Source organism: Petromyzon marinus, chromosome 2, assembly GCF_048934315.1.
Source record: "Petromyzon marinus isolate PM22_M1 ecotype Great Lakes invasive population chromosome 2, UKy_Petmar_22M1.pri1.0, whole genome shotgun sequence".
In the NCBI taxonomy this organism is placed as follows: Eukaryota; Metazoa; Chordata; class Hyperoartia; order Petromyzontiformes; family Petromyzontidae; genus Petromyzon; species Petromyzon marinus.
This window is the reverse complement of record NC_133668.1, coordinates 5,035,567-5,061,660: the sequence shown is the minus strand read 5'-3', so window position 1 is coordinate 5,061,660 and position 26,094 is coordinate 5,035,567. Positions and strand designations below refer to the sequence as shown.

At 51.4% G+C, this 26,094-nt stretch overlaps 1 protein-coding gene and 1 long non-coding RNA gene across 5 annotated transcripts in view; one reads left to right on the top strand and one right to left on the bottom strand.

The window, feature by feature from the left end:
- LOC116949219 (vasoactive intestinal polypeptide receptor 1-like) overlaps nucleotides 1-21,426 on the bottom strand; it is a 47,658-nt gene extending 26,232 nt beyond the window's left edge. For 2 of the 4 annotated variants that reach the window (XM_076069214.1, XM_032966356.2), the window contains exons 1-6: nucleotides 21,059-21,426; nucleotides 18,888-19,024; nucleotides 6,851-6,952; nucleotides 3,101-3,204; nucleotides 1,651-1,748; nucleotides 311-443 (exon numbers count right to left, since the gene is read on the bottom strand). In XM_076069214.1, coding sequence (XP_075925329.1) covers nucleotides 311-443; nucleotides 1,651-1,748; nucleotides 3,101-3,204; nucleotides 6,851-6,952; nucleotides 18,888-18,984 — 534 coding nt within the window. In that variant the 5' untranslated portion in view covers nucleotides 18,985-19,024; nucleotides 21,059-21,426. Of the gene's footprint in view, nucleotides 1-310; nucleotides 444-1,650; nucleotides 1,749-3,100; nucleotides 3,205-6,850; nucleotides 6,953-8,809; nucleotides 11,027-18,887; nucleotides 19,025-21,058 lie in introns of those variants that run through there. The other 2 variants (XM_076069215.1, XM_076069216.1) reach the window with 2 other exon arrangements.
- Nucleotides 21,427-21,444: 18 nt separating this feature from the next.
- Nucleotides 21,445-24,517, top strand: LOC142926844 (uncharacterized). The gene is made up of 2 exons (XR_012943772.1): nucleotides 21,445-21,894; nucleotides 23,760-24,517. It is a non-coding gene; the product is annotated as an uncharacterized LOC142926844 (long non-coding RNA).
- The last annotated feature ends 1,577 nt before the right edge of the window (nucleotides 24,518-26,094 follow it).

Genomic DNA, 26,094 nt, shown 5'->3' with positions numbered 1-26,094 from the left:
GGGCACGGCCCACGAGGGGGGGGGGGTGGGTAGCCAGCACGACGCCCGGCCGCCTTTGTCTCCCTAATTCCGATGTTCACGCACCGCACCACGTGCTACGCATTGAAGGCTCTATAGACTTCTGGCAGACCCAAGACAATTCATATATCACTCTCCACGGATGTTGGGCATCGAACTCGGGTCGATGGTTTCAAAGCCCAGAAACCACGGAGGGCCATGACAGCCGCAGAGAGCCGGGAGAGCGGGGAGAGGGTAGAGTGGGGGAGAGCGGGGGAGGGAAGAGCGGGGAGAGGAGAGCGTGTCTGCTCACCGGTGCAGGGGCGCAGTTGTCGATGGCTTCGCCCGTGAAGAGGACCCTGTCCTTGATGAACACGGAGATGGCACGCAGCATGAACGAGGCGAACAGGTGCATGTGGATGTAGTTGCGCGTGCAGCGCAGCTTGCTGAACGCGCGCACAAACACGCACATGCACACACAAGTAGGCACACGCACTGTCTAACTCTCTCGTTCGTAGCTGTGGGTGAGTACCTGGTGCGGTGTGTAGTAAACATCGCCACTAGGGAGACTAAAGCGGCCGGGTGTGGTGCTGGTCACCCACCCCCTCGTGTGCCGTTCCGGCCTTCATAAGTGCTGCTCGCTAACAGCACTTGCCCCAACAAGCTATACGGGGGATCTTTGTCATTGTGCCCATGCATCTGCCAGTCATCTCAGTCAGTCAATCCACGGCGCCTGGGTCTCTCCCGTGATCTGTCAGCGTGCATTCCACACATCACGTGGCCTCGGAGTGCATCTGACCTTTTCTAGATTTGAAGCTTTCGTGACTGCAAGGATCCATACTCTTTGGTTCTATTCGGTAAAGTCACCTACGTGACTTTACCGAATAGAACCAAAGAGTATGCATCTGACCTGTCACAAGCACTGTGTGCAAAGATACCTGACCCTAACCGCCCCTACACCCCCCGGCCCCATTTAATCAACAAATCGTTATCAATACATTTATAATTATTGACCTCGTATCCACGGGACAGCCAACTTGAGTCGACTCGAGCTTGTTGCCGAAGTTGGCTTCATTTCTCCCAAGACTCGAGTTGATGGGAAACTCGAATTGGCTACGAAAGTTTTTGCGTGAGTTATTATCAGTGTATTGCTTCCGGAGCGAGCTGCTGATGATGCTGGTGATGCTCATGTATGATGCTGGTGATGCTGATGGTGATGCTGATGATGATGTTGGTAATGCTGATGATGATGATGTTGGTGATGCTACTGACGATGCTGGTGATGCTACTGACGATGATGGTGATGCTGATGATGATGCTGGTGATGCTGATGATGATGCTGGTGATGCTGATGATGATGCTGGTGATGCTGATGATGATGCTGGTGATGCTGATGATGATGCTGGTGATGCTACTGACGGTGATGCTGATGATGATGCTGGTGATGCTACTGATGATGATGGTGATGCTGATGATGCTGATGATGATGCTGGTGATGCTGATGATGCTGATGATAATGCTGGTGATGCTGCTGATGATGGTGATGCTACTGATGATGCTGGTGATGCTGATGATGATGGTGATGCCGATGATAATGCTGGTGACGCTGATGATGATACTGATGCGGGCTGCCCAACCTTAATGGACACTCACCGAAAGAGACAAAGGATGAGCATGGCGAGGGCCAGAGACGTGAGGGATGAGCTGTATCCCACAGTGTACGCTGTCTTCAGCGTCATGTAGTCAATTTGCTGCGAACACATGAACACAAACAAACACACCTCACCTCACCACACCGCACTGCAGCACACCTCACCGCACATCACCTCCCCGCACGGCACGTCTGCTTGGGTGTCTCGGTGTGTGTGGGGGGAGCGGTGGTGCAAGCGGTTCGCGCGCTGCGGTACGAACCCGGCGACCCGTAACGATTATCTGAACCGGCTCTGGGCCTCCTTTAGATCGAATCAGTCTCAATTAGTCTCTATTGTAATCGTCGCCACTGGGGAGACAAAGGCGGTCGGGCGTGGTGCTGAACACGCACCCCTTCGTGCACAGTGCCGGCCTCCATGAGGTGCTCGCTCACAATGCTTACCTTTGTCTTGGTGGGCGCATCACTACGTAGTTTTCATGGAACAATACACCCGAGATGACTCGGGTTGGTCTGATTTGCTTCGATGTCTCCCATAAAATAAAAGGTCAAAATACGCTAATCGTGTTGGTAACACATTCACCGTGACGTTGCCACGATCGTGCAGGTGGTTCGTTTGACTCTTTGAGACGGGCAACGGGCGCGTTGCTCGGAAATACATCCAGGCCACGTAGCTGACAACATTCAACGTTTAACGTTACACCCAGACTTACAATGCAACGCCCATGCCACCTGCACCCCCTGTGACGGTCACATTTTGTTGACAAATGTTCACTTGGCGCAAGTCCCAACGTGCAGGGGGGGAATCAAGCCAGGTCAGATCGTTCATTTGGACCGCGGCCCAAATAGTTGCGGACGATTCGAGTCGACGAAAATTAAAGGAATATGGGACCGTCGCTACCGAGTTGCGTGGCTCGTTGAAACTAGGCGCAACAAACCTCAAACAACTGGCGCATCTGAAATTAGCATCAACATCGTCAACATCATCAACAATGATTGCTCCGAGCTAAATAAAGATAACGAAGGCAGAGAATGATGCGTATGGACGGATGTTAAACCACTGTGGAGTATAAACGACAGACTTCCACTTGCGGCTGTGGAGTGGAGCAACCAACGGATGACAGAGTCAACAACTGCACCCTTGCCCACCCAGGGTCCACTGAACGGCCTCAATGACAGCTGCCCAATGGACGGCCCTGCCGACAACACCTGTTATCCACACGCAGTCACTCCTCCGATTACTGTATATCCACCAGGCTCAGCACTGCGTAGCTACATTCGACGTCCTCGTTGCGGCGGCGGCGATTCAGGGTCCGTGGTTTCGATTCATCGCGAGGAGTTGCCAGCGAGGCTGTGTGGAGCGACGATGTTCGCGCGAGGGTGACGCGCTCCCTCTCTTTCTCTCTCGCGCTCTGCCACGGAGGGACCTGGGGGAGAGAGAGTCGCGGTGCTCACCCGATCGGGCCCTTCCTCGTTCAGGAAGATGTAGCCGCACACGTGGATGTAGGATGGCTGCGGATCGTCCCATCCGTCGCGCGTGCACGTGTGCGTCACCACACCTGCACGCGGAGAGCAAAGACAAAGACCCCCGTCCCCGTATATAGCCTTTAACAGACCGTTGGGACAAGTGCTTTTAGCGAGTCAGCACATATGAAGGCCCGCATGGTACACGAGAAGGGTGGTGGTGGTGTGACCAATACCACGCCCGGCCGCCTTTGTTTTCCCCCATTGCTGATGTTTTCACGCCGCATTGCGTAGGCATTTCAGGCTGAGTCGGCCTAAGGGGAGGCCCAGGACCGGTTTGGATAATCGTTACTGGGAGTTAGCCATGAACATACATCGAACTGAGGTTTGCTGGATTCGTAGTGTTGCACGCTAACCACTGCGTCACCGGTCCACACACCCCTACACACACTGGCCCATACAGACACAGACGAGGAAACGCAACCACACTCGCACACAATCTCACGCAGACACAGTCTCGATTTGGCACCTATGTTAGCTGTCAGAGGGAATTGAATTCCGTATTAGTAGCGCAGTGCGCTAACCATTCACTCACTACACGATTGCTCTTTACATTTAATCATAGACACACTACATTCAATAAACCTCTCTCTCCCAAGATCAAAAATGTTTCAATTATCGGTACCACCTCAGATGGCATGTATTTAGTGGTTCCAATTTCTTTAAGTAGCCAATAGCAGTGAATTTACTATACATGTATGTGATAATATTATTTGGGTCTTTCGGTAAAGTCACGTAGATAGGTTTAAATTAATAAAAATAAAAGAAACAAAAAAGACGTTTTGAACACAACACAGGCAATCGTCATTAGGAGGGGAATAAAAGAGGAGTAAAACTGTTGAGGCAGACAGTTTTAAAGGTTAAAAATGGGTGAAGCCCAAGGGTCATAAACGAAGTGGGCGGGGCTAGTGATGTTAATGTGAGAAATTAGCTTACGGGTTAAACCAATATAAAAGTACGTTTACAAATCTATTAAACAATCAGCGTCTCATCAGTAGAGCCAGGCTTGATTGAACCAGTGCTGGTGAACGATCAGCTATTTATAGGCAAGGTCCGGTTTCAACGTGCAGTGTCTCATCAGCAGTCAGGCTCTGCTTGAACTGTCAGACGTTGGGGGCAGAGAAGCAGCTCGTGGGTCGCTCGTTAGTGTCGAGGCACGTGGATTACCTTGGCGACAATCGTCTCGAATGTGCGCGACCATTCCATGCTCAGAAGCGGCTGCCAAAATGCGCAGGGATAACATCCAACGTTCAACCACGAGCCTCCCCATTCAATCGCACACGTAGAGCGGAGTAAAACACTCATCCCACGGGGAAGCTAAGTGCCCAATTCCAGTACCGCACAGAACGTGTCACGTTCAAAGAGGACTTTGACGTGGTAATTGCTATTGCGCCTCGTTTACGCAGCAAAGTCTCACGGAGTCTCAAGACTCGTTTCATTCAGGAGAATCCTCCCGCATTGCAATGTTTGGCCTGTTCCATAAAAAATAAAGAGAGAGGGGGGTTGGCTTCGTGTGGGAAGAAAAAAAAATCACGGCGCATTCGGTGGAGTGACACTTGAATAACAAGTTCTGTTTGGATGGAGCTCACGAACCGACCTTGCTATGCTGCGATTTCCTATACTTCAACGGGCAGCGCTGACCTACAACACGTGGTGTTCCCTGATAGTCTCTTCTCTCATCCAAGTGTTCACCAGGCTCCAACCTGCTAAGTTTGTGAGAGAGTCACGTTCAGGGTGACTTGGTCATGAATGACGAGTGGCGGGGGACGTTTAGGAGAGGAAGTGGAGGAGCGGTTAGGTTAGAGTGTTTCGTGAGTTTTCTGCTTTGGTGGTCGATGTTGAGTTGATAACGGGATGTTGCACATCTTAGCGCCCTGTATTGTTTATCTTCTTCTTGCTTTAAAGGTCTCTAACCCTACAGGCATTGCTACGGAAGGACACTGCATCTAAGCTGGACCCAAAGAGTGGCCAACGTAGAAGCATAAAAAGGTTGCATACAGAAGAAGCCCTGGTGATGCAGGCAGTGATGGGAAGGAAACTGACACTATTTGGATACGTGTAGGATGGACACCAACGGGAAAATTAAACGTGGGTTGTTCGGAAAAATACAAGGAACTGGAAAGAGAGGAAGACTTAACAGAGAATTGCTTGACGACGACGACTTAAGAGATTGTTGCCAGAACGAGGTGGCACTACTTGAGCACACTGTCACAATACAGAGAGGAACGTGGAAACAAATGACGAAATTTGATTTGGCGCTTTCGTGACTGCAGGAATTACTCTTTGGTTTTTTCGGTAAAGTCACGTAGAATAGTATGCTATTATGTAATTTTATTATTTCTCATTTCTTACAACATAGTATGCTATTATGTAATTTTATTATTTCTCATTTCTACGTGACTTTACCGAAAAAACCAAAGAGTAAATGACGAAATGTTCAGTGGACACCGACGGGCTCTCTGCCCATGGATCGTGATGATGAACACTAGATGAGATTTACTTGTGGAGGCTACTGAATGCCCAAAAGGGTCGACAGCAACGGAGATGGAGCAATAGGATCAGCTGGCGCGCAGGAGCGAGATGGATTGTGGCTTCATGAGGCCGTGAGTGATGGCGACCGCGTGACAAGAGGCCTTACTTCATCCAGCAAGTGGATAGGCAGCGTCTAATGATGATGATTGATGATTCTGATGATTATTAAGGTTGACGAGGTCCTTTGGGGTCGGTGTGGTCAGGACCACCCATGGCCACATTTGTTTCTTACTGATAATGCTGTTGTTGTTGATGATGAAACTGCTACTGATAATGTTGATTATGAAACTGCTGCTGCTGCCGATGATTTATTGAAAAGGCTATTACATTCAGTAATGCATTTTTAATGGCAATATTAAAACAGGAGCACTAACGTTTTGCCACCTCGGGCGGTACCAATTTCTGGACTGATTAATTGACTTTGTGCTGTGGAGGGTAGGATGGATGAGGGAGGGTGCGGGTGGGTGGGCGGAGGGGTGGGGGGGGCGTCTGGGGACATCATAGGTAATCGAACCGTGGTGACAGATGATGCTCGCAGTGTCGGTTCATGTCTGGAGGCTGAGGAGGAAGTGGAGTTTGTTGCCCACAAATGACTGGAGGCAGGCGAAAAGGCTGCCCAACTAAGGCTACCGCCACATTTCTTGCAGAATCAACATCCGGTGGGCCGGCAGCCCCTCCCACTACGCAGGTAGCCCCGCCCATTACCCAGGTAGCCCCGCCCATTACCCGGGTAGCCCCGCCCATTACCCGGGTAGCCCCGTCCATCCAGGTAACCCTGCCTACTGCACAGATAGCCCCGCTCATACAGTTAACCCCGCCCACCCAAGTAGCCCCGCCCTACCATGTAGCCCCGCCCACTGTTCGTATTGCCCCGCCCTTTTTGGCCGCTTCGTGAGTCGACGAACCTGAAGACGGAAGCTTGTGTTGCCTCCGAAACGTCGTGAATTAATTTAGTTGTTTTCATTTACTTTACCTACGCGACTTTACCGAAAAAAACCAAAGAGTATGAAGCAAGAAGTATTTGAACTAGCGACAAAATCTTGACTTTCAAAACAGATCTTTGTCGGGAGAAGGTAGCAGTCTTTCTGAAACCACCGGGGGACTGTCCCGGACGAACCGGGACGAGTGGTGACCTCATGCGCGCCGCACCCCTCTTTGTGAAGATGGGGATGTCCGGGCAAGTGACGTTCACCGACTTCCCCAGCGCTGTTGGCGGGAGGCATATCAATCGGTCCCATTCTCCAGGGCAGCCTGTTGGTGGAAAAGGGGGCGGAGGGGGTGGGGGGGGGGGGCAAAACGCCAAGCGGCCAGCAACACACAGCGCCATTAAATGTGTAGTCGTAGTTGTTAGGAGTTAATAATGGAAGCTTGTAACCGCACACATGTAACCGACTCCAGGCCCCCCCCCCTCTTTCCGCCCCTGCCCCCCTTGTGTGTATGCACGTCGACCTTCTTGCGCACCGTACGTAGCCAACCGCGCTCATCTTCCCGAAGAATCGCAGCTGCCAGGCGGACAGCGATGTGTTCAGCAGAACCGAGCCCGCGATTTACCCTCGCCGTTTACGATGGCGATTTGCGTTGATATCGAGGGAGTCTAAATTGCGAGCCCGTTTTCACGGCAATCTTGCAGCTCACGAAGCGGTCGCCTCCAATGTGCACAGCGCCTTTGTCCGGGGCCTCGCCACGCCGTGAGGCTTGCGGGGGATGTTTTACCATACTTCACCACGTTGCTCCGCGTGGGTTGGTGAATTCTGGTCGCGTAGACGTTGGAGCATTTTTTATTGGTTTTACTTATTTGTCCAGGAGCGCCACACTTCGGCATAGGACTATTTTTTAAAAAAGATCCTGCCGCAAAATTGGGGTTTTTGTTTTTCATGAAATATGTTTTCTCTCAAATAACGATGATGAGTGTTGTTATACATGTGGGGGAGGAAACCGGAGCACCTGGAGAAAACGCATGTGCGCGCGACGGAGCAACACTCTATCCCCGTACAGATGGAAACATATGGCGATTAGTCCGCTCGCTTTACAGCCTTCTCCTGGAGAGCCTGGGTATAGCTCCTCCTCGACGCCCATGGGAAGGGAGTTTCACACCATCAGTGCGGTGATCCACAAACCCCCGCTGCTACCTCCACAGTGCTGGATCACAGGCAGTCAGCCATCACCGCCTACACCACGTGTTCATAATGTATGGCGATCACCAGGTTCAAGCCAGCTAAGCTTCCGAGATCTGAAGAGATCGGGTGCAATGCAGGCATTGTGATCACAGGCCTTCCCAATCACAGCAGCTGGCAAACCCAGCGTATGAGTGACGTGACATCTGTCAGTAAGAGGTTCAAGGCTCATCGGATTCCTCCAGTATAAAAAAAACTATTCTGTTTATGATGTGTCATTCACGGGTTTGATACTAATGTAAAAGCTGCAATTTTCATTTACAAATTAAACTGTGGATGTATGTAGCGTATGAATGACAATGCATCTCCAAGACCCTGTACTAAAATAGTGGGCAGGCAGCTATAGGGCGAGGAGATGATGCGGGTCTTGAGCCCGGAGTTTAACGGTGGCTGGGAGTCGACAGCACGGACGACGGTGGGGGGGGGGGGGGGTCAAGCGAGCAATAGGGGCAGCAGACGAGAACCAATGACGTCCCACTGAGTGAAGAAGCCTCCTGGAAAGACACTGTTCAGGAGGGTCCTGCATTGGGAATGTTTGGCCAGTTCCATTCCTGAGCGTGGGTGAGTGCGCCCTATTTTTCCCGAAAGACGCATAGGGTGCAGGACGTAAACTTCTAACTTGTCCAGTACATCAAGCAAGCATCACCATATCCAATTAATTCAAAGTATCCATGCGAATGAGAATTCACTTGACAAATGCGAGTCTCTACTAAAGGGGTGTTGATCACTAATTTTCAGAGGGGGGCCCACTTTCGCCAATAGGACATCATCGGTGGTGAGGGCCGCCATACGATTGACACCAGCGTGGTGAAGTATGGTCATGTGACCCTCCACGTCCCGCATGGCGTGGAGGCGAACTGCCCCAGCAGTGGATTGGCAAAGGGGCTGGACGTGTGCTGTACGTGGGAGCAAGGGCGTGGGCAACGAGACGCACCTAGGTCACCGAGACACGGCCAGAGGCGGCTACAAAGTCCACGCCGGCGTTTCTGCTCCCAGGTGATAGCAACGCGTGCCGGTGGGTTCAACGAGTCATGGAATGCACACGCAGTGGCTTCATCATCAGCGCTATCTCACACGGAGACCCACGCACTCCACACAGAGACCCACACACTCACACCCATACACTCACATAAAGACCCACAGACTCACACAGAGATACACACTCACATAGAAACCCACGCACTCACATAGAGACCCACAGACTCACACAGAGACCCATATACGCACAGACTCATATAGAGATCTGTACACACACACACAGAGCCATATGCTCACACATAAAATCATAGACTCAAACATGGACCCATAGACTCACACACACGCATAGACTCACACATCAACCTATACAATCACACACAAACCCATAGACTACAACATAAACTCATAAACCTATAGACTCGTACAAGCCACAGTCCATTATCATCACCGGCATCATCATTTGCACTTCCAGCATCGTCACCAGTAGCATAATCGTCGTCGTCGTCATCATCATCATCAGATATTGGCTTGAAATTCAAATTAGCAGGTGAATCGCACGCACGCATCACCCAATACGGGAAAATCCGGGGCGGCGTCTCAGTGTCATAGCTAATGGTTGATTCTCGACTGCACTTGTCACCGTCAATGTTTAACGTTGACTTGATTCTCTAGCTGAAGCAATGCATTACGTAAACGCGTGGACAACAGTATCGTGTCCATTTTAACGTGTCCGTGTTAGCGTACGTCGAATGTTAATGCTGCGCCTGCTCTTTGAACAGTTATGGTCACGTAATCAATATCCGGCCTCCCAAAGGTCAATTTCCGTTAGTTTATCTTTTTTTCGCAAACACGTGTGGACATTTATAACAACCAAATACTCTGAACGCAACGCCTCGAAATGTGAAAGGAATCCAAACGGCCACGGGGAGAGCATGCAAACTCCAAATATAAAGACGTTCGGGTCGGGATCGAACCCACAACCTCCTGTATACCAGGTGAGGGAGTTAAAATCTCGCCACCGTGGCAGGAAACCGAAGATCCCGGGGGAAAACCCCCCATGGATACGAGGGGAGTGACCTTCAACACCACCGTGTCCTGGCCACACCTGGACACCCCACGCCTACAACACCTGGCAAGCCGCGGTAGTCACCCAACCAGGCTCAAATCCCGCTTAGATTCATGAGCTTAAACGCAATTGCGCACAGGCAGGGTGATTAGGCCACTGTGATAATAATCATCGCCATTGCTAATTTGGAGTGGAGCGGTGGCGCAGTGGTTAGCAAACCGTGTTATGAACGCGGCAACCTAAGTTCGATTCCCACCAACGGCTAATCCCATCAACACCACCACCACCACCACCGCCATCTCTTGGCCACACCTCGCCGCCCAAGCCACACATCTACAACACCTGGCAAGCTCCAGTGGTCAACCATCCAGCCACAGGCTCAAATTTGCTTAGCTTCCGAGATCACGCGCGATCCTCCGTGGCTGTTAAGATGACACCGCTCTGCCCGCGTGGTGCAACAAAGCGCAGAGAACAAAGCTCCACACACAGGAGTAAGGCCCGCAACGTCGCATTGCTGGTGATTTAGTTTCGTGCACGATAGGGTGAATTAAACCAAACAAACAAAAAAAAGATGCAGAGATTCAAAGGCAATTAGCAAAACGCAGTTCAACTATGACTACATTACCCCTCCCCCCCTCTGGTTTTCGCACCTGCTTGGCTCACATTGATTACATCACCATTGTTCTATTAAAGACCGGAAGAGGAGGACTTCTTCACATTATGGCTCATCGCCTGATGAAGCTGGTTGTTGTAATCGCCAGCGAAACGTCACAGTACTCGAATTGTAAATGTCGTGTGTTTATTCTCCAACACACACGGTGGTGCTGAAGTACTTCTCAATTGGCATGTTTTGTTTACGCTACGAACCTTACTAATTGGCTGTGTCGGGTGGTGGCGGGTTTAACTACACATTTATTTTTACGCGATCTAACTCCAAAAAATCCCCCTAAATTATGGAAGTCTTAATTTGTTTGTAACAAATTAAGACTTCCATAATGTACCTCATTTGTTTGTGTACACGTAGCTCTCTCTGCATATGTGATGCGGTTCTCAAAACTACTTTGGTGAAAGACAAAACACGAAAAAGTGTCTCATTCTTATTCTTTGTGTGCTAAACGGACCTAACGACCCTCCCCTTTCCCACCACCCCACTCTCTCCCACCACCCCCCCTCCATCCCACCACCACCCTCTACCACCCCCCTCTTCCACCCCCCCCCTCTCCCGCCACCCCCCCTCTCCCACCACCCCCAACCCCTCCTCTCCCACCACCCCCCTCCCCCAACCCCCCCTCTCCCACCACCCCCCTACCCCAACCCCCCCTCTCCCACCACCCCCCTCCCCCAACCCCTCCTCTCCCACCACCCCCCTCCCCCAACCCCTCCTCTCCCGCCACCCCCCTCCCCCAACCCCTCCTCTCCCACCACCCCCTCCTCTCCCACCACCCCCCTCTCCCACCACCCCCCCCTCCCACCACCCCCCCTCTCCCGCCACCCCCCTCCCCCAACCCCTCCTCTCCCACCACCCCCCCTCTCCAGCCACGCCCCCCCCCCCTCCACAATCTTCCCGCTTCCAATCGAAGATGCCCGATGGCGACACTGGTGTGCGGCGAAGGGTGGACGATCGGTCTTCTTCGTCTTCTTACGTGCGGCTGCTGCTGCTGCTGTTCGATGCAGAGCAAGCGACTTGCAATGTCACATTCAGGTGGTCTCAAGCCAGATGACGGCCCTGTCAGGAGTTCTAGCGGAGGCGTGTATCGTCGCTGTGACGTCACCTCCTCGGTATTTGTGGATCGGGGCATTGAGTCGTCACACGTTGCACGGTCTCTGTTCTGGGTGACCACAGACGCACACTACTGGAGAGTTTTACATTTTCCATTTGTGCGACAAAGTGTGTGGTTGAGGGTGGACCATGAGCTTCGTGGGAGGCCAAACGGTCGGTGGCGGAGAGTGGTGACGTCCCGGAATCTTTAAAGTCGCTTCTCGGTTCCCTTCAATGCTTTATGCATTATTGGAGGAATAAACGTGCATTGCGGATATGCACAAAGGTAAAGACCCCCCCACCACCACCATAACCACCACCGTATAGCCTTCACAGACTTGTTAGGGAAATCTTCTGGGTTCTTTCAGTAAAGTCACGTAGACAGAATTCTGTTATTATTATTATTTTTTATTATTTAATCTCCATTATAATAATAACAGAATTCTGTTATAATTTTTTTTTTATTATTTTATCTCCATTCTACGTGACTTTACCGAAAGAACCCAGAAGATGAATCCCTGCAGTCACGAAAGCTTTAAATCGAAATTGTTAGGGCAAGTTGCCTTGAGCGAGCATCTGTGAAGGCTGGGCACGACACATGAGCAGGAGGAGGAGGGGGGGTTATGTGGCAAGTAGGAGATGTCACACTCGGGCCGACCGCTGTTGTAATGTTTACGCACAACCACCACACCAGGTATTCGTGGTCCCCGGGTTCGTAGCACGGCGTGCGAGCCAATTACACTTAGTGCTTCCAACAAAGACAAAGATCCCCCCCCTATAGCCCGACACAGACTATTGGGGCAAGTGCTGTGAGCGAGTAGCACCTATGAAGGCCGGCACGGCGCACAATGTGGCCAACGCCACGCCCGGACGCCTTTGTCTCCCCCAGTGGTGATGTTTACACACCGCATCAGGTACTAGTTTTGAGGCTGAGTCGACCTAGGGGAGGCCCATTACCGATTCAGATTATCGTCGCTCTTATTGGCGTTGAGCGGCAATCGAACTTGTATTGCCGGGGTCGTGGTGCAGTGCGCTAACAGCTACACGACTGCTCCCAACACGCGCAAATACAAACACACACACGAAACGCGCACTGCAATACACGTGCGCGCGTCTGTTAGTCGTATTTATTATATCTTACAGCCCCTCGATAGATCCACGGCTGGATGAAGGCATTGCCCCACGCGGTGTCGTTTGACCGCACTTCATTTGACCATACATCAGCACGGGCTCAGATTTCACGGTTTATTATCACTTGCACACTGATGCTAGTTTAGTTATCTTCTTTGGTTCTTTCGGTAAAGTCACGTAGAATGAGAATAAAATAATAAATTAATAAAATAAAATAACACAATAAAATTCTCACGACGTTTTGGCCACAACACAAGTGGCCTTCTTCAGGTGAAAAGAACAGACCTGTCGGGACGACAGAGCTTCAATGAACGTTGTTCAGATTCATAGCGTCTTTTAAGCTGGTTTAGAGAAGTGAGGCACCTTGACAAAGGGGTTTACATATCAAACAGGGAATTTAGCATTGAAATAGCTGAGTGATTAGCTTGTGACTGGTCGTAAAAATAGCTATGTTAAAGTCAAAGCTTACACATCTACAGAGGCACCTAGTACAAATCAAACAGGATAATTTAGCATTGAAATAACTGAGTGATTACCTTGTGACTGGTCATAGAAATAGCTATGTTAAAGTCAAAACTTACACATCTACAGAGGCACCTAGTACAAATCAAACAGGATAATTTAGCATTGAAATAGCTGAGTGATTAGCTTGTGACTGGTCACAGAAATGGCTATGTTAAAGTCAAAGCCTACACATCCACAGAGGCACCTAGTACAAATCAAACAGGGGAATTTAGCATTGAAATAACTGAGTGATTACCTTGTGACTGGTCATAGAAATAGCTATGTTAAAGTCAAAGCCTACACATTCACAGAGGCACCTAGTACAAATCAAACAGGATAATTTAGCATTGAAATAGCTGAGTGATTAGCTTGTGACTGGTCACAGAAATGGCTATGTTAAAGTCAAAGCCTACACATCCACAGAGGCATTTAGTATAAATCATCGTGTTATTTTATTTCATTATTTTATTATTTTATTCTCATTCCACGTGACTTTACCGAAAGAACCAAAGAAGATGAATCCTTGCAGTCACGAAAGCTTTAAATCGAAATCTAGTTTAGTTAGTCAGCCTCGACCAGGAATTGAACTCCAGAAAAGCTGGGTTCATCGTGCAGTGCTATAACCACGTCTCCATCGCACCGTGCCTGGGCTAAACGGCAAGGGCAATTGGTAGTTCACGCGGCCACTCGTAACCAAGCCGAGTCTGGGATTCCAGGAGCCAGATGGTTGGTCTCCCACGGACGGGAAGATCCAGGGGCACGAGGAAGGGGCGAGCCTCTGAGCTGTTACGGAGCCAAAGTCGGGCCAATACCAAACCCTGTGTGCGGGTCGCTCTGTGCCGCCGATTTTTACCCACAAGTCTCTGCTTTCCACGGACACCCGAGGTTCAACAGCGGATTATAACAGGCACTGCCTAAATACATAAACAACTGCATGCACAGACCTGTAAGCGCAATACGATGTGGATTTACATAGCGAATAGACGCGACTGCGTAACAAGACACTGCGCAGAAATCGAGAGAAGATGTATATATAAGAGAGACGAACAACGCGCACGTCCTCTGGACGTGTCCCTCCCTCCCCTCCCTCCCTCCAGGCGCCCAGTCAGCCAGACAGCCAGGCAGCTCGGCAGCCAGCCAAACCTCGTGAAAATATACAATACCTGTCTTCAGAACGAGGCAGTTCGGTTACAGGCAGAGGTGTGGGAGGAGGGAGGAGGGGGGGGGGGTAAGCATTGAGCGTGGTTATTTAACAGACAGGGGCAGGAAGTCGACAGCACGGACAGCAGGTGGAAGGCAGCTCGCCACTCTGGCGACAGCAGAGGGGAAATTACGAGTTTAGCCTCGAACAGGGGCGGCCCAAATGGAATGCGAACGTCAAATAAAATCTCAGACGAGACGACGCGGCTCACGAGCCCAGAAAATATGAACAGGGCTGACACTGACGCGAGCGAGAGATAGAGAGAGGAGGAGGAGGAGGAAGAGCGAGGCTGTGATCGCAGGGCGTGCCCACGCTGGGGATCACCACGCGCTGCTGCAGTGCGCCGCGGAGAGGGGGAGCTGGGTGGGCGAGACGCGATACGCAAACATCCCTGGCGTCTGGGACTTCTCAAAGTCCGAGTCGAGTCCAGAGAATTCTTATTTGGGTGGCGAGGGGAGGCGAGAAGGCGTCTGACTGAGTGATTGCCTTCAGTCTGCTCTCTATCTCTCTCTCTCTCTGTCTCGAAAGCGCGCTTCGCCCTGCGCGCGAACATTTACGAGAGAGTCGATCGGCAGGTCTCGTGTTGGCCTGCGTAGAAGACTAGACCGAACACCCTCCAGACCGTACGCAAAAAATGTCAGTAAGTACTGCAATGATTATATTCATTCAGGAGAGTTTCACTCAATCGCGTGACTCATCCTCAGGACGGTCCAGCACTGGGATATTTGAGACAATGCTGGTTTGCTCCACGGGGCAGGAGACTAGATGACCCCAATAATGCCGTGACTCACACGAGGTCCGCGCAGACGGGTTCGCGGTCCACAATGCGATTCCGCTGCCATTGCGTTGCCACGTAGCAGCAACCCACGCGGGGTTTGGCGAATTTTAACAAATCCGTCCGCGATCCACCAACCCTTTCGCCTCCAAGCGTGCGACATTAAAAACGCCCACTACAGGGCACAAACGTTTCCCCGTCCAGATCGCGAACGCGTGTCAGCTTCCCACAGAAGGACGGTGGCGGGATCCTCCATGGGAAAAGTGGTAAGACTCAGTTATGAGCTCCTGATGTATAATAAACTATGAACTGAACGATTTTTAGTTTAACGGGTAAGGCCGATTGACCTATAGAACTCCCTCTCAGAAGCGAACTGGCCATCACAATTACTGCTCAACGAAATGGCTTATCACGTGGAAACTTAGAGCAGCCAAATACTCTAAACGCGTGATGTTGATTCTAAATGTGGAGGGGGAAAAAAAGCGGAGGACCCCGAGAAAAATCCACGCGACCACGGGGAGAGAGACACGCAATCCCCAAATATACAGCAGGCGTCAGAGTCGGGATTGAACCCAGGACCTCCTGCATACCAGGCGAGGAAGGTAACATCTCGCCACCACGGCGCCTTACGTTACGTTAGCATAGTTATCAGAGTCCGATAGAATTCACATTAATCGAGTCTTTAATCGTGACCCAGAATCTTACCAATTCAGCTAATTACCGGAAGAGTGAATCACCGGCACCGAATCCTGCAGAGTTTTCGATCTCGGTACAGTTGCGAAGCGCAGGGCTTGCAGCCAAATAAGGCAAAGCGATATCGCCACGGACAGCACATCAGACACGGCGCAGCAGACGCACAGCAAAGGCATCGTACCACAGACGTAGGTCACCAACAACTACAGCGTCCCGTTTCGCCGCCAAGTGGCGCTGACGCCACCACGGCGCTTTTGCCAGGCAAGGTGCACTTCGAGGCCACGTGAAGTGTCTGTCGAAGGCTCGCTGGACATGTGCCAATGACTTGACGCGACGAAGATGACCGGCAAGAGAAAGACAAAGATCCCACGTATAGCCTGTGACAGACTGTTGGGGCAAGTGCTGTTAGCGAGTAGCACCCATGAAGGCCAGAACCGCGCAACAAGAGGGTGGGTGGCCAGCACCACGCCCGGCCGCCTTTGTCTCCCCAATGGTGATGCTTATACAGCGCACCAGGTGCTAATATGATGCTGAGTCGACCTAGGGGAGGCCCGGGACCGGTTCAAATAATCCTCACTGGTGTTGGCCGTGAGCGGGAATCGAACTCGGGTCGCCAGGATCGTAGCGCAGCGTGCTAACATATGCCTACTATGGCAAGACAAAGACCCCCCCATATAGCCTTAACAGACCGTAGGGGCAAGTGCTGTTAGCGAGCACATATGAAGGCCGGCACGGCAAACGAGGGGGTGGGTGGCCAGCACCACGCCCGACCGCCTTTGTCTCCCTAGAGGCAATGTTTACACACCGCACCAGGTACTCATTTGAGGCGACCTAGGGGAGGCCCGGGAACGGTTCAAATAATCGTCACTGGTGTTGGCCGTGAGCGGGAATCGAACTCGAGTCGTCGGGTTCATAGCGCAGCGCGCTAACAGCTACACAGACAGTGCAGAAGACACGGTATAGCACAGAATAACATAGTGCAGTAGACACGGTACAGAATAGAATAACATAGTGCAGTAGACACGGTATAGCATAGTATAGCATAGTGCAGTAGACACGGTATAGCATAGTATAGCATAGTGCAGTAGCCACGGTATAGCATAGTATAGCATAGTGCAGTAGCCACGGTATAGCATAGAATAGCATAGTGCAGTAGACACGGTACAGAATAGAATAGCATAGTGCAGTAGACACGGTATAGCATAGTATAGCATAGTGCAGTAGACACGGTATAGCACAGAATAACATAGTGCAGTAGACACGGTACAGAATAGAATAACATAGTGCAGTAGACACGGTATAGCATAGTATAGCATAGTGCAGTAGACACGGTATAGCATAGTATAGCATAGTGCAGTAGCCACGGTATAGCATAGTATAGCATAGTGCAGTAGCCACGGTATAGCATAGAATAGCATAGTGCAGTAGACACGGTACAGAATAGAATAGCATAGTGCAGTAGACACGGTATAGCATAGTATAGCATAGTGCAGTAGACACGGTATAGCATAGTATAGCATAGTGCAGTAGACACGGTATAGCATAGTATAGCATAGTGCAGTAGACACGGTATAGCATAGTATAGCATAGTGCAGTAGACACGGTATAGCATAGAATAGCATAGTGCAGTAGACACGGTATAGCATAGAATAGCATAGTGCAGTAGACACGGTATAGCATAGTATAGCATAGTGCAGTAGACACGGTATAGCATAGAATAGCATAGTGCAGTAGACACGGTACAGCATAGTATAGAAGAGGACAGCCGACACGATACAGAAGACACGATAGTGACACAGTGGTTCGCTCACAGCGTTATCATGAATCTGGCTACCCAAGTTCTTCCAAATTGACCAATCCGCACTCACCAGCGTAGTGAAGTATGGTCAAACAGCCCCCTACCCCCCCTCCCACCACCCCATGACCGACACGGCACGGGGAGGGCTTCATCCAGCAGTGGATTCACACGGGACTGGTGCAATCGGAGCTTGGCAAGAAAAAAAAATGAGAGACGATGATAGGGGAGGGAGAGGAGTGGGGGTGTCGCGCGTTGCGTACGCGGTGGTGGAAGTCGAGTCGGTTCAAGCAGCCGGGGACGCCGAGGTGCGAGCAGGAGGAGAAACACAGTTTGCGACACGACTCGAGCGCGGCATTGACCAGTGGGAAGCGGGTCAATGTCCACGGCATTTGCGATGGCGTCGAGACGTTCAATCGATGAGAACGGCAGCGATTAAAGAGTGACAAGGACGCGCAGCGCGGTGCTTCGTTTGTGTTGCGGAACAAAGGGTAAAGGCGCAGCCCTGCGATGTCTCGCTCACACCCCTGCTAGCGGAAGAGTCCTCCAGTAGAGAGGGCTCTGCATGGAGAGCTTCCCCTCGACTGCACTTTGGCACAGTCGTCTATAATGAACAAACCTCTTGCAAAGAGGTTGGACTCGGTGTGCATGTATGTTGAACTTATTTCGCACCGTACGTTAGCCAACACGTTACCCCGATCGCACGCAACTCGCCGATCGGCCGACTAACTGTGGTGAACTTATTTCTACCGGTTGATAAAGGCGGAGAGAGCGGGGAGGGGAAGGAGGGGGGGGGTTCAAGAAACTCGCACCATTGTTTCACCTGCCGCGCCAAGAGATAAAATCGAACCGGTGACCGGTGTGCTATCGATCTCACCGCGGGAGCAGCAGCAGCAGGAGCGTCATCTGTTCAGAAGCAGAACAGTCATTCATACTGCAGAAATCCGATGAGCTATGAAGCTCTTTTTCCACCGATGTCCAGTCGGGGCAGGTCAGAACGTTACAACGACAAACGATACAAAAACAAACAAACACACGTGAGATCTGTTCATGCAACAAGAACCGAAACTACTTTATCGAGCCGAATATTTGTTGGGCGCGTGTCCGTACCGTGCTCTCGAGTGGCGTTCCACTCGTGGCGCAGCTGCTCGAGACACGACTCCTTGGCCAGCTCCAGCATCACCATCGTCTCGCACTCGGGGTACATGGCGACTGCTGCGGTGGGGTGTGGGGAGACACCGCAACCGCTACCCGGATGGTGAGCGGAGCGTGGCGCGCGGAGCGGAATAGCTGAGCGGGCAGTGCGGACAACGGATGATGGTGGCGCTGATGGTGGTGGTGGTGGTGGTCATAAATTATGATTATTTTAATGATAATGATGATTGTGAGAAGGAGCAGAGAGCACTAGGAACCACAGATGATGGCGATGGTGACGATGTGATTTCTTTACGGCTCAGAAAACTCAGAGCAGATATCACTCAGGAGCGCAGATAATGATGATTGTGAGAAGGAGCAGAGAGCACTAGTAACCACAGATGACGGCGATGGTGACGATGTGATTTCTTCACGGCTCAGAAAACTCAGAGCAGATAGCACTCAGGAGCGCAGAAAATGATGGTGATGATGGTGGTGAGAAAGAGCACAGAGCACAAGGAATCGCAGATGATGGCGATGACAGCGACGATGATGATGTGATCTTCTTACGGCTGATGTTGATGTTAAGCAACAGCTGTTATTTTACATGGAGGTGGTTGACCCAGACGATTGCGTCCGGAATAGAGGAATGCATCTCTGTGATGATGCCTACTTCATTTAGATCTCTACGTGAGTCTATGTGTCGCTCTGTGCGAGTCTTCGAGTCTCAGTGTGACTCTATGGATCTATGTCTTTCTTTTTTGTGTGACGGATGAGCAACAGGTGCAATTTACAGGAAGGGAGGGAGTTGAGCCGGATAATTGCGTCACGGGTAGCGGAGCGGTGAATCGTCGCTGTGACGATGCCTTATTCGCATTTGTGTCGGTGAACACAGTCGCATGCAGGACAGTTTTTAATTATCCATTTTTGCAGCAGCAGCAGCAGCATCATGAATAAGTATCCGCATCATCATCACCAAGTATCTACATTAACATCACCAAGTATCCGCATCGTCATAATAATCAAGTATCCGTATCATCATCATGATCATCATCAAGTCTCTTCATCATCATCATCATCAAGTATCCAAATCACAATCAGGCATCCGCATCTGCTGCTTCTACCATGGTTTGTGCAGTGGATGCGGTCCAGGGCTGTGGCCCAGCAGCCTGGCTATGATGATAACGATGCATGTGTGTTGAGGTTGTTTCGCACCCTACATAGCCAACCGTGCTAATCGGAGGTGTAGATGAAGGCAAACAAACCCAAGACAAAAAGCAGTCCTAAAGATATGAGTTGTCAATCCAGATTTAAAAAAATGATGATCATAGGGCACACAGAAGCGCAGATGAAGATAACGGCTATGATATTGAACACACAATTACATTAATTATTACTATTATTACGCTTATTTAACCAGGAAAGCCTCGCCGAGACTCATGACTCTATTTGAAGATGGTATAGCCAAATAGTAGATGGTGATGATGATCTTTTAAAAGGTTGTCATAATCATGTTTATTCGCCATGCAAATAATGCTACGTGTTGCCATCTATGGGTTGTGCAGCGCTACGGGCAGACGCAATTGATGCTTTTGCTAATAATACCTGAGTCGACAGATGATAACATAGATGATGGTGATTTTGACAGTAGCACGGGGTATAGCAGACGATTATGATGAATTTGATCCATTGAAAAGGTTATCGCGTCATTCCTAATAGTGGCCATATACAAACGGTACGAATGACATTTCGTCAGCTCAGAGGGAAATGATAGAGAGCAGTAGATGATGGTGAGAAAGAATGATGACACTGAGAAAGAATGATGAAATGATGATGATGGTGATCATGTTGAGCAGGCATAACAGCAGATGATGATCACGGTAGTTATCATATGGCCACGACGACGATGATGTTCAAAGTACGCGGAACAGCTGATGATGATGACTATGAGCAGCAGCGCGCGTGACGCATGGCAGTACAGATAAGCAGAGTGCGCACAGACCAACAGAGTGACCGTGGGGGGCACGCGCGGAGCAGTACGCACGAGAAAGCAGTACACATTAGAGAACACGCATGGTCATGGTGACGATGACAATAGCCGTCACGGTGACGATGATCGTATCGCCATATCGCAAGAAAACACTCACCTCGGCAGCGCACTCGGCTCTCCCCGTGTCTCGCTCCTCTCCACGGGTACCGCTCCTCTCCACGGGTACCGATTCTCTCCACGCGCACCGATTCTGCACACGCGTTCAGATTATCTCCACGGGTACCACTTTTCTCGCCGTCTATCTTTCGCCTCCACGCGTATCGCTCCCGCCGTGTACACAGCTAACCGAGTTCACCTCCCCCCTCCCCGTGCACCACTCCCCTAGTTCATCACTATCCGATTTCAACTGCGCCCTTCCTTCAACGCTCCTCACTCTCCATATCTCAGCCCGATTACCACTCCCCCAGCCGCTCGCGCGCCACTCCCTTTAAACACCACGGAGGAGCGTTCGCCGCTCACCACTCCGCGTCACTCCCCACCTGGTCCACCACTCCCCCCCCGCCCCCTAGTTCATCACTCTCCGTCAGCACGACTCCGTCTCTCTCCACGCGCGCGCCGCTCCCCCTCCACGTGTTCCACTGCTCACGTCCACCACCACTACTCCCCCGACACCACTCGATCGACGCGCGCCACCACTCTCAGTAAACACCACGATCCTAATTCACCCTCCCCCACACTCTCTCTCTCTCTCTCCCCACCGCGCTCTCTCTCTCTCTCCCCTAGCACTACTTCCCCTCCGCGTTCACCGCTCTACTCGAGCACCACTCTCGTTCAAATGACGCTCACTCTCGGCCAGCCAGCCAGCCAGCCCGCCCGCCCGCCCGCCGGGGTTCACAGTCGGCCCAGCTGATCTCACGAGCGGTGTGGAGGGAGCGGCATGGACGCTGACACCGGAGACCGTTCCGAGCGCGCTCGACTTTCCCGAGGAGAGAGGTGGGGGGGGGGGGTGGTGGTGGTGGTGGGGGGGAGTGAAGGAGACGGGGGAGGGATCGAGATGAAATGCAAGAAGGAATACGAATGGAGAACGATGATGATGATGATGAAATGAAGGGGACGGAATGACGATAGGAATTATGATGGAGATGTGGGGAGAAGTTGGAGAGCGGTGGGGACGTTGTTGAGTGAACGACAGAGAAGGGAGCGTGGATTGAGAGCGCTCGATGTGTATTCGTGAGCAGAGAGACGCACAGATGGAGAGATATACGAAGAGACGGGCGGGAAGAGAAACAGACGGGGGGACAGAGACACACACACACATATATATATATGCATAGATACCCACATGGGGAAGCACAAATCGATACAGAGGGAGAGAGATAGGTGCACTGACTTAGTGAAACAATATATTTGGAGAGAAACACGCGGTGAGCAGCGAGCCGCCGCCTGTCCTGGCGCTCACGACATCGGTTGCGTTTTCAAGATTCTCAGGGAAACAACGCGCGGGGCGCGGGATCCCGGACCCCCGGGAGTGCAAGGTGTACAGAGCGGTCAGCCTCGTCAAATCTATCGGTCTCCCTCGCCCCCCCTCGCCATCCCCCCCTCCCCCGTCATCCCTCCCTCCCCCTCTCACCATCCCTCCTCCCCCTCTCGTCATCCCTCCCTCCCCCTCTCGCCATCCCCCCCTCTCGTCATTCCTTCCTCCCATTCTCCCTCTCGCCATCCCTCCCTCCCCCCCTCGCCATCCCTCCCCCCTCTCGCCATCCCTCCCTCCCCCCACTCGCCATCCCCCCCTCCCTCTCCCCTCTCGTCATCCCTCCCTCCCCCTCTCGCATCCCTCCCTCCCTCCCCCCACTCGCCATCCCTCTCTCCCCCTCTCGCCATCCCTCCCTCCCTCCCCCCTCTCGCCATCCCTCCCTCCCTCCCCCCTCTCGCCATCCCTCCCTCCCTCCCCCTCTCGCCATCCCTCCCTCCCCCCTCTCGCCATCCCTCCCTCCCTCCCTTAATTAAACCATTAATCTCTTCCCCCTGTATCTTCATCTTCCTCCCTCCGTCCACCCACTCCACCCCCACCGCCCTGCGACTCTCCCTCCCTCTCACCACTGAGTGTGGGGCTCAGTGATGTTTCAGACACTGTGGGAGCAATTGTATGTTCCGTATGCACGTCGAACTTTTATCGCACCGTACGCAGCCAACGGTGCTAATCGGCGGTTACGGGGGAAGGCCAACAAACTGAACCCCAAACAATCAGTTCTAAAGAAAATGAGTTTTAACAATTTAGATTTACAAGTGCATAGCTCCAACGGATTACGAATATCGGAATCCTAAAACTCAGCTACAGTCTATTATTGTTGTTGTATTATTGAAAGGATCAGCAACAGCGAATTGTCACAATATCATACAATCGCGGCGAGGTCGAATCGAGAGTATCCCCCTCCTGCTCTCCATGGCTTCTCTGCCCACTTAAGCCCAACGCGACCCTAAGGGGGTGGAGGGGGTATGAGGGGGGGGGGAGAGGGCGGGGTGGGGGCAGATGCGGAGTGCCGAGACGCGGTGGCCAGGGTGTTGTGACAGAGAAGGGTTGATGAGTGGCGCTGCTGAAGAAGGGTCGTTTCCCGAAACGTTACCTATGACACGTCCCTATTAGCGGCGGCAGTGTTATTGACGAATGTCTTCAAAGGTGTTGTCACGCGTGCGTTTGTACCACCGCTTCTTCCGCAGCAGCAGCAACAGCAGCATCATCAAACGATTTGTGGAGCTGGTGTTTGTTTTCCAGTGCGATCCCCCCCCACCCACCCACCACCCCTCCCACCACTTCAACCCACCCACTCCCCCCCCCCTCCTCATCCGTTCTCGTTCAGTTGCAGGTCGCCTCTCGTTCGTGACGCTGGGATCGAGGCGCCCAGTCGCCTCCTCCTCGACGCCCGGCTCCAAGGTTAATCAAGCGTTTGGGACATTGAGCGTCGAGGAATGGGGCGATTACATAATTGGCTAGCATTATATCATTACTCTACTCGCCCGGTCAATTAGGCAGACAAAATGGAAATATTCAATTAAGTAAAATCGCAATTACACCTCCTGCCTGTACGCCGGTATTTCGCTGGGTTTTTTTTTATTGGCAGTGCGCTGTCGTGTTTTTACCAGGTGAAGCCATATATGCCATACAGCTATTTTTCAGAAGCAACCTGACCCCACAAATGATAGCTCAAGCAAGTGGCGTATCACGTGGAAATGGAAAGCAGGAGCCAAATACTCTAAACACGTGTTGTTGATTCTAACTGTGGAGGCAAAAATCCAGAGGATCCGGAGAAAAATCCACGCGACCACGGGGAGAAAGAAATGCAAACTCCAAATATACAGCAGTAGGCGTAAGGGTCGGGATCGAACCCACGACTTCCTGTGTCACAGGCGAGGTAGTTAACATCTCATAGCCACCGTGGCGAATATCTCGCCTCTCAGAGAGCCAATCGGAACCTACCTATCTCTCACATAGTAGGTAGCACCAAGAGGAGGAGGTTAAGCAGGTGGTTGCGAAACGAGTTATCGAGCCGGCGGATAAAAGAGTCGGCGGCGAGGGTCGGGGGCTGCAGCGTGACTGGGGGGGGGGGGGGGGGGGGGGGTTGAGGGTAGGGGTTGTAGTGGGGAGGAGGGGGTTCACGTTTAAACACTTCCAGTGAACTGGTCCTAATGGGCTGCTGTGGAGGGGGCTGCTATGATGAGGGCTGCTGTGGAGGGCGCTGTTGTGGAGGGGGCTGTTGTGGAGGGGGCTGCTGTGGAGGGGGCTGTTGTGGAGGGGGCTGTTGTGGTGGGGGCTGTTGTGGAGGGGGCTGCTGTGGTGGGGGCTGTTGTTGAGGGGGCTGCTATGATGAGGGCTGCTGTCGATGGGGCTGCTGTTGATGGGGCTGCCAGATTGTGATATTATTTGCGTCATTACCCCCTCCCTCCCAAGTTTATCCTGATTGTGTTATCGGTTTCACGAGGAGACAAAGAGTCCATTCGGCAGGGCATTGTGAAACCCTTGCTGATAAAGATATCACTGGGCCACATCTGAGCTCGCAGCAAGTGACCTACAGCGAGGGAAAAAAAGTATTTGATCCCCTGCTGATTTTGTACGTTTGCCAACTGACAAAGAAATGATCAGTCTATAATTTTAATGGTAGGTTTATTTGAACAGTGAGAGACAGAATAACAACAACAAAATCCAGAAAAACGCTCATCAAAATGTTATATATTGATTTGCATTTTAATGAGGGAAATAAGTATTTGACCCCTCTGCAAAACATGACTTAGTTCTTGGTGGCAAAACCCTTGTTGGCAATAACAGAGGTCAGACGTTTCTTGTAGTTGGCCACGAGGTTTGGACACATCTCAGGAGGGATTTTGTCCCACTTCTCTTTGCAGATCTTCTCCAAGTCATTAAGGTTTCGAGGCTGACGTTTGGCAACTCGAACCTTCAGCTCCCTCCACAGATTTTCTATGGGATCAAGGTCTGGAGACTCGCTAGGCCACTCCAGGACCTTAATGTGCTTCTTCTTGAGCCACTCCTTTGTTGCCTTGGCCGTGTGTTTTGGGTCATTGTAATGCTGGAATACCCATCCACGACCCATTTTCAATGCCCTGGCTGAGGAAAGGAGGTTCTCACCCAAGATTTGACGGTACATGGCCCCATCCATCGTCCCTTTGATGCAGTGAAGTTGTCCTGTCCCCTTAGCAGAAAAACACCCCCAAAGCATAATATTTCCACCTCCATGTTTGACGGTGGGGATGGTATTCTTGGGGTCATAGGCAGCATTCCTCCTCCTCCAAACACGACGAGTTGAGTTGATGCCAAAGAGCTCCATTTTGGTCTCATCTGACCACAACACTTTCACCCAGTTGTCCTCTGAATCATTCAGATGTTCATTGGCAAACTTCAGACGGGCATGTATATGTGCTTTCTTAAGCAGGGGGACCTTGTGGGCGCTGCAGGATTTTAGTCCTTCACGGCGTAGTGTTACCAATTGTTTTCTTGACTATGGTCCCAGCTGCCTTGAGATCATTGATAAGATCCTCCCGTGTAGTTCTGGGCTGATTCCTCACCGTTCTCATGATCATTGCAACTCCACGAGGTGAGATCTTGCATGGAGCCCCAGGCCGAGGGAGATTGACAGTTCTTTTGTGTTTCTTCCATTTTCGAATAATCGCACCAACTGTTGT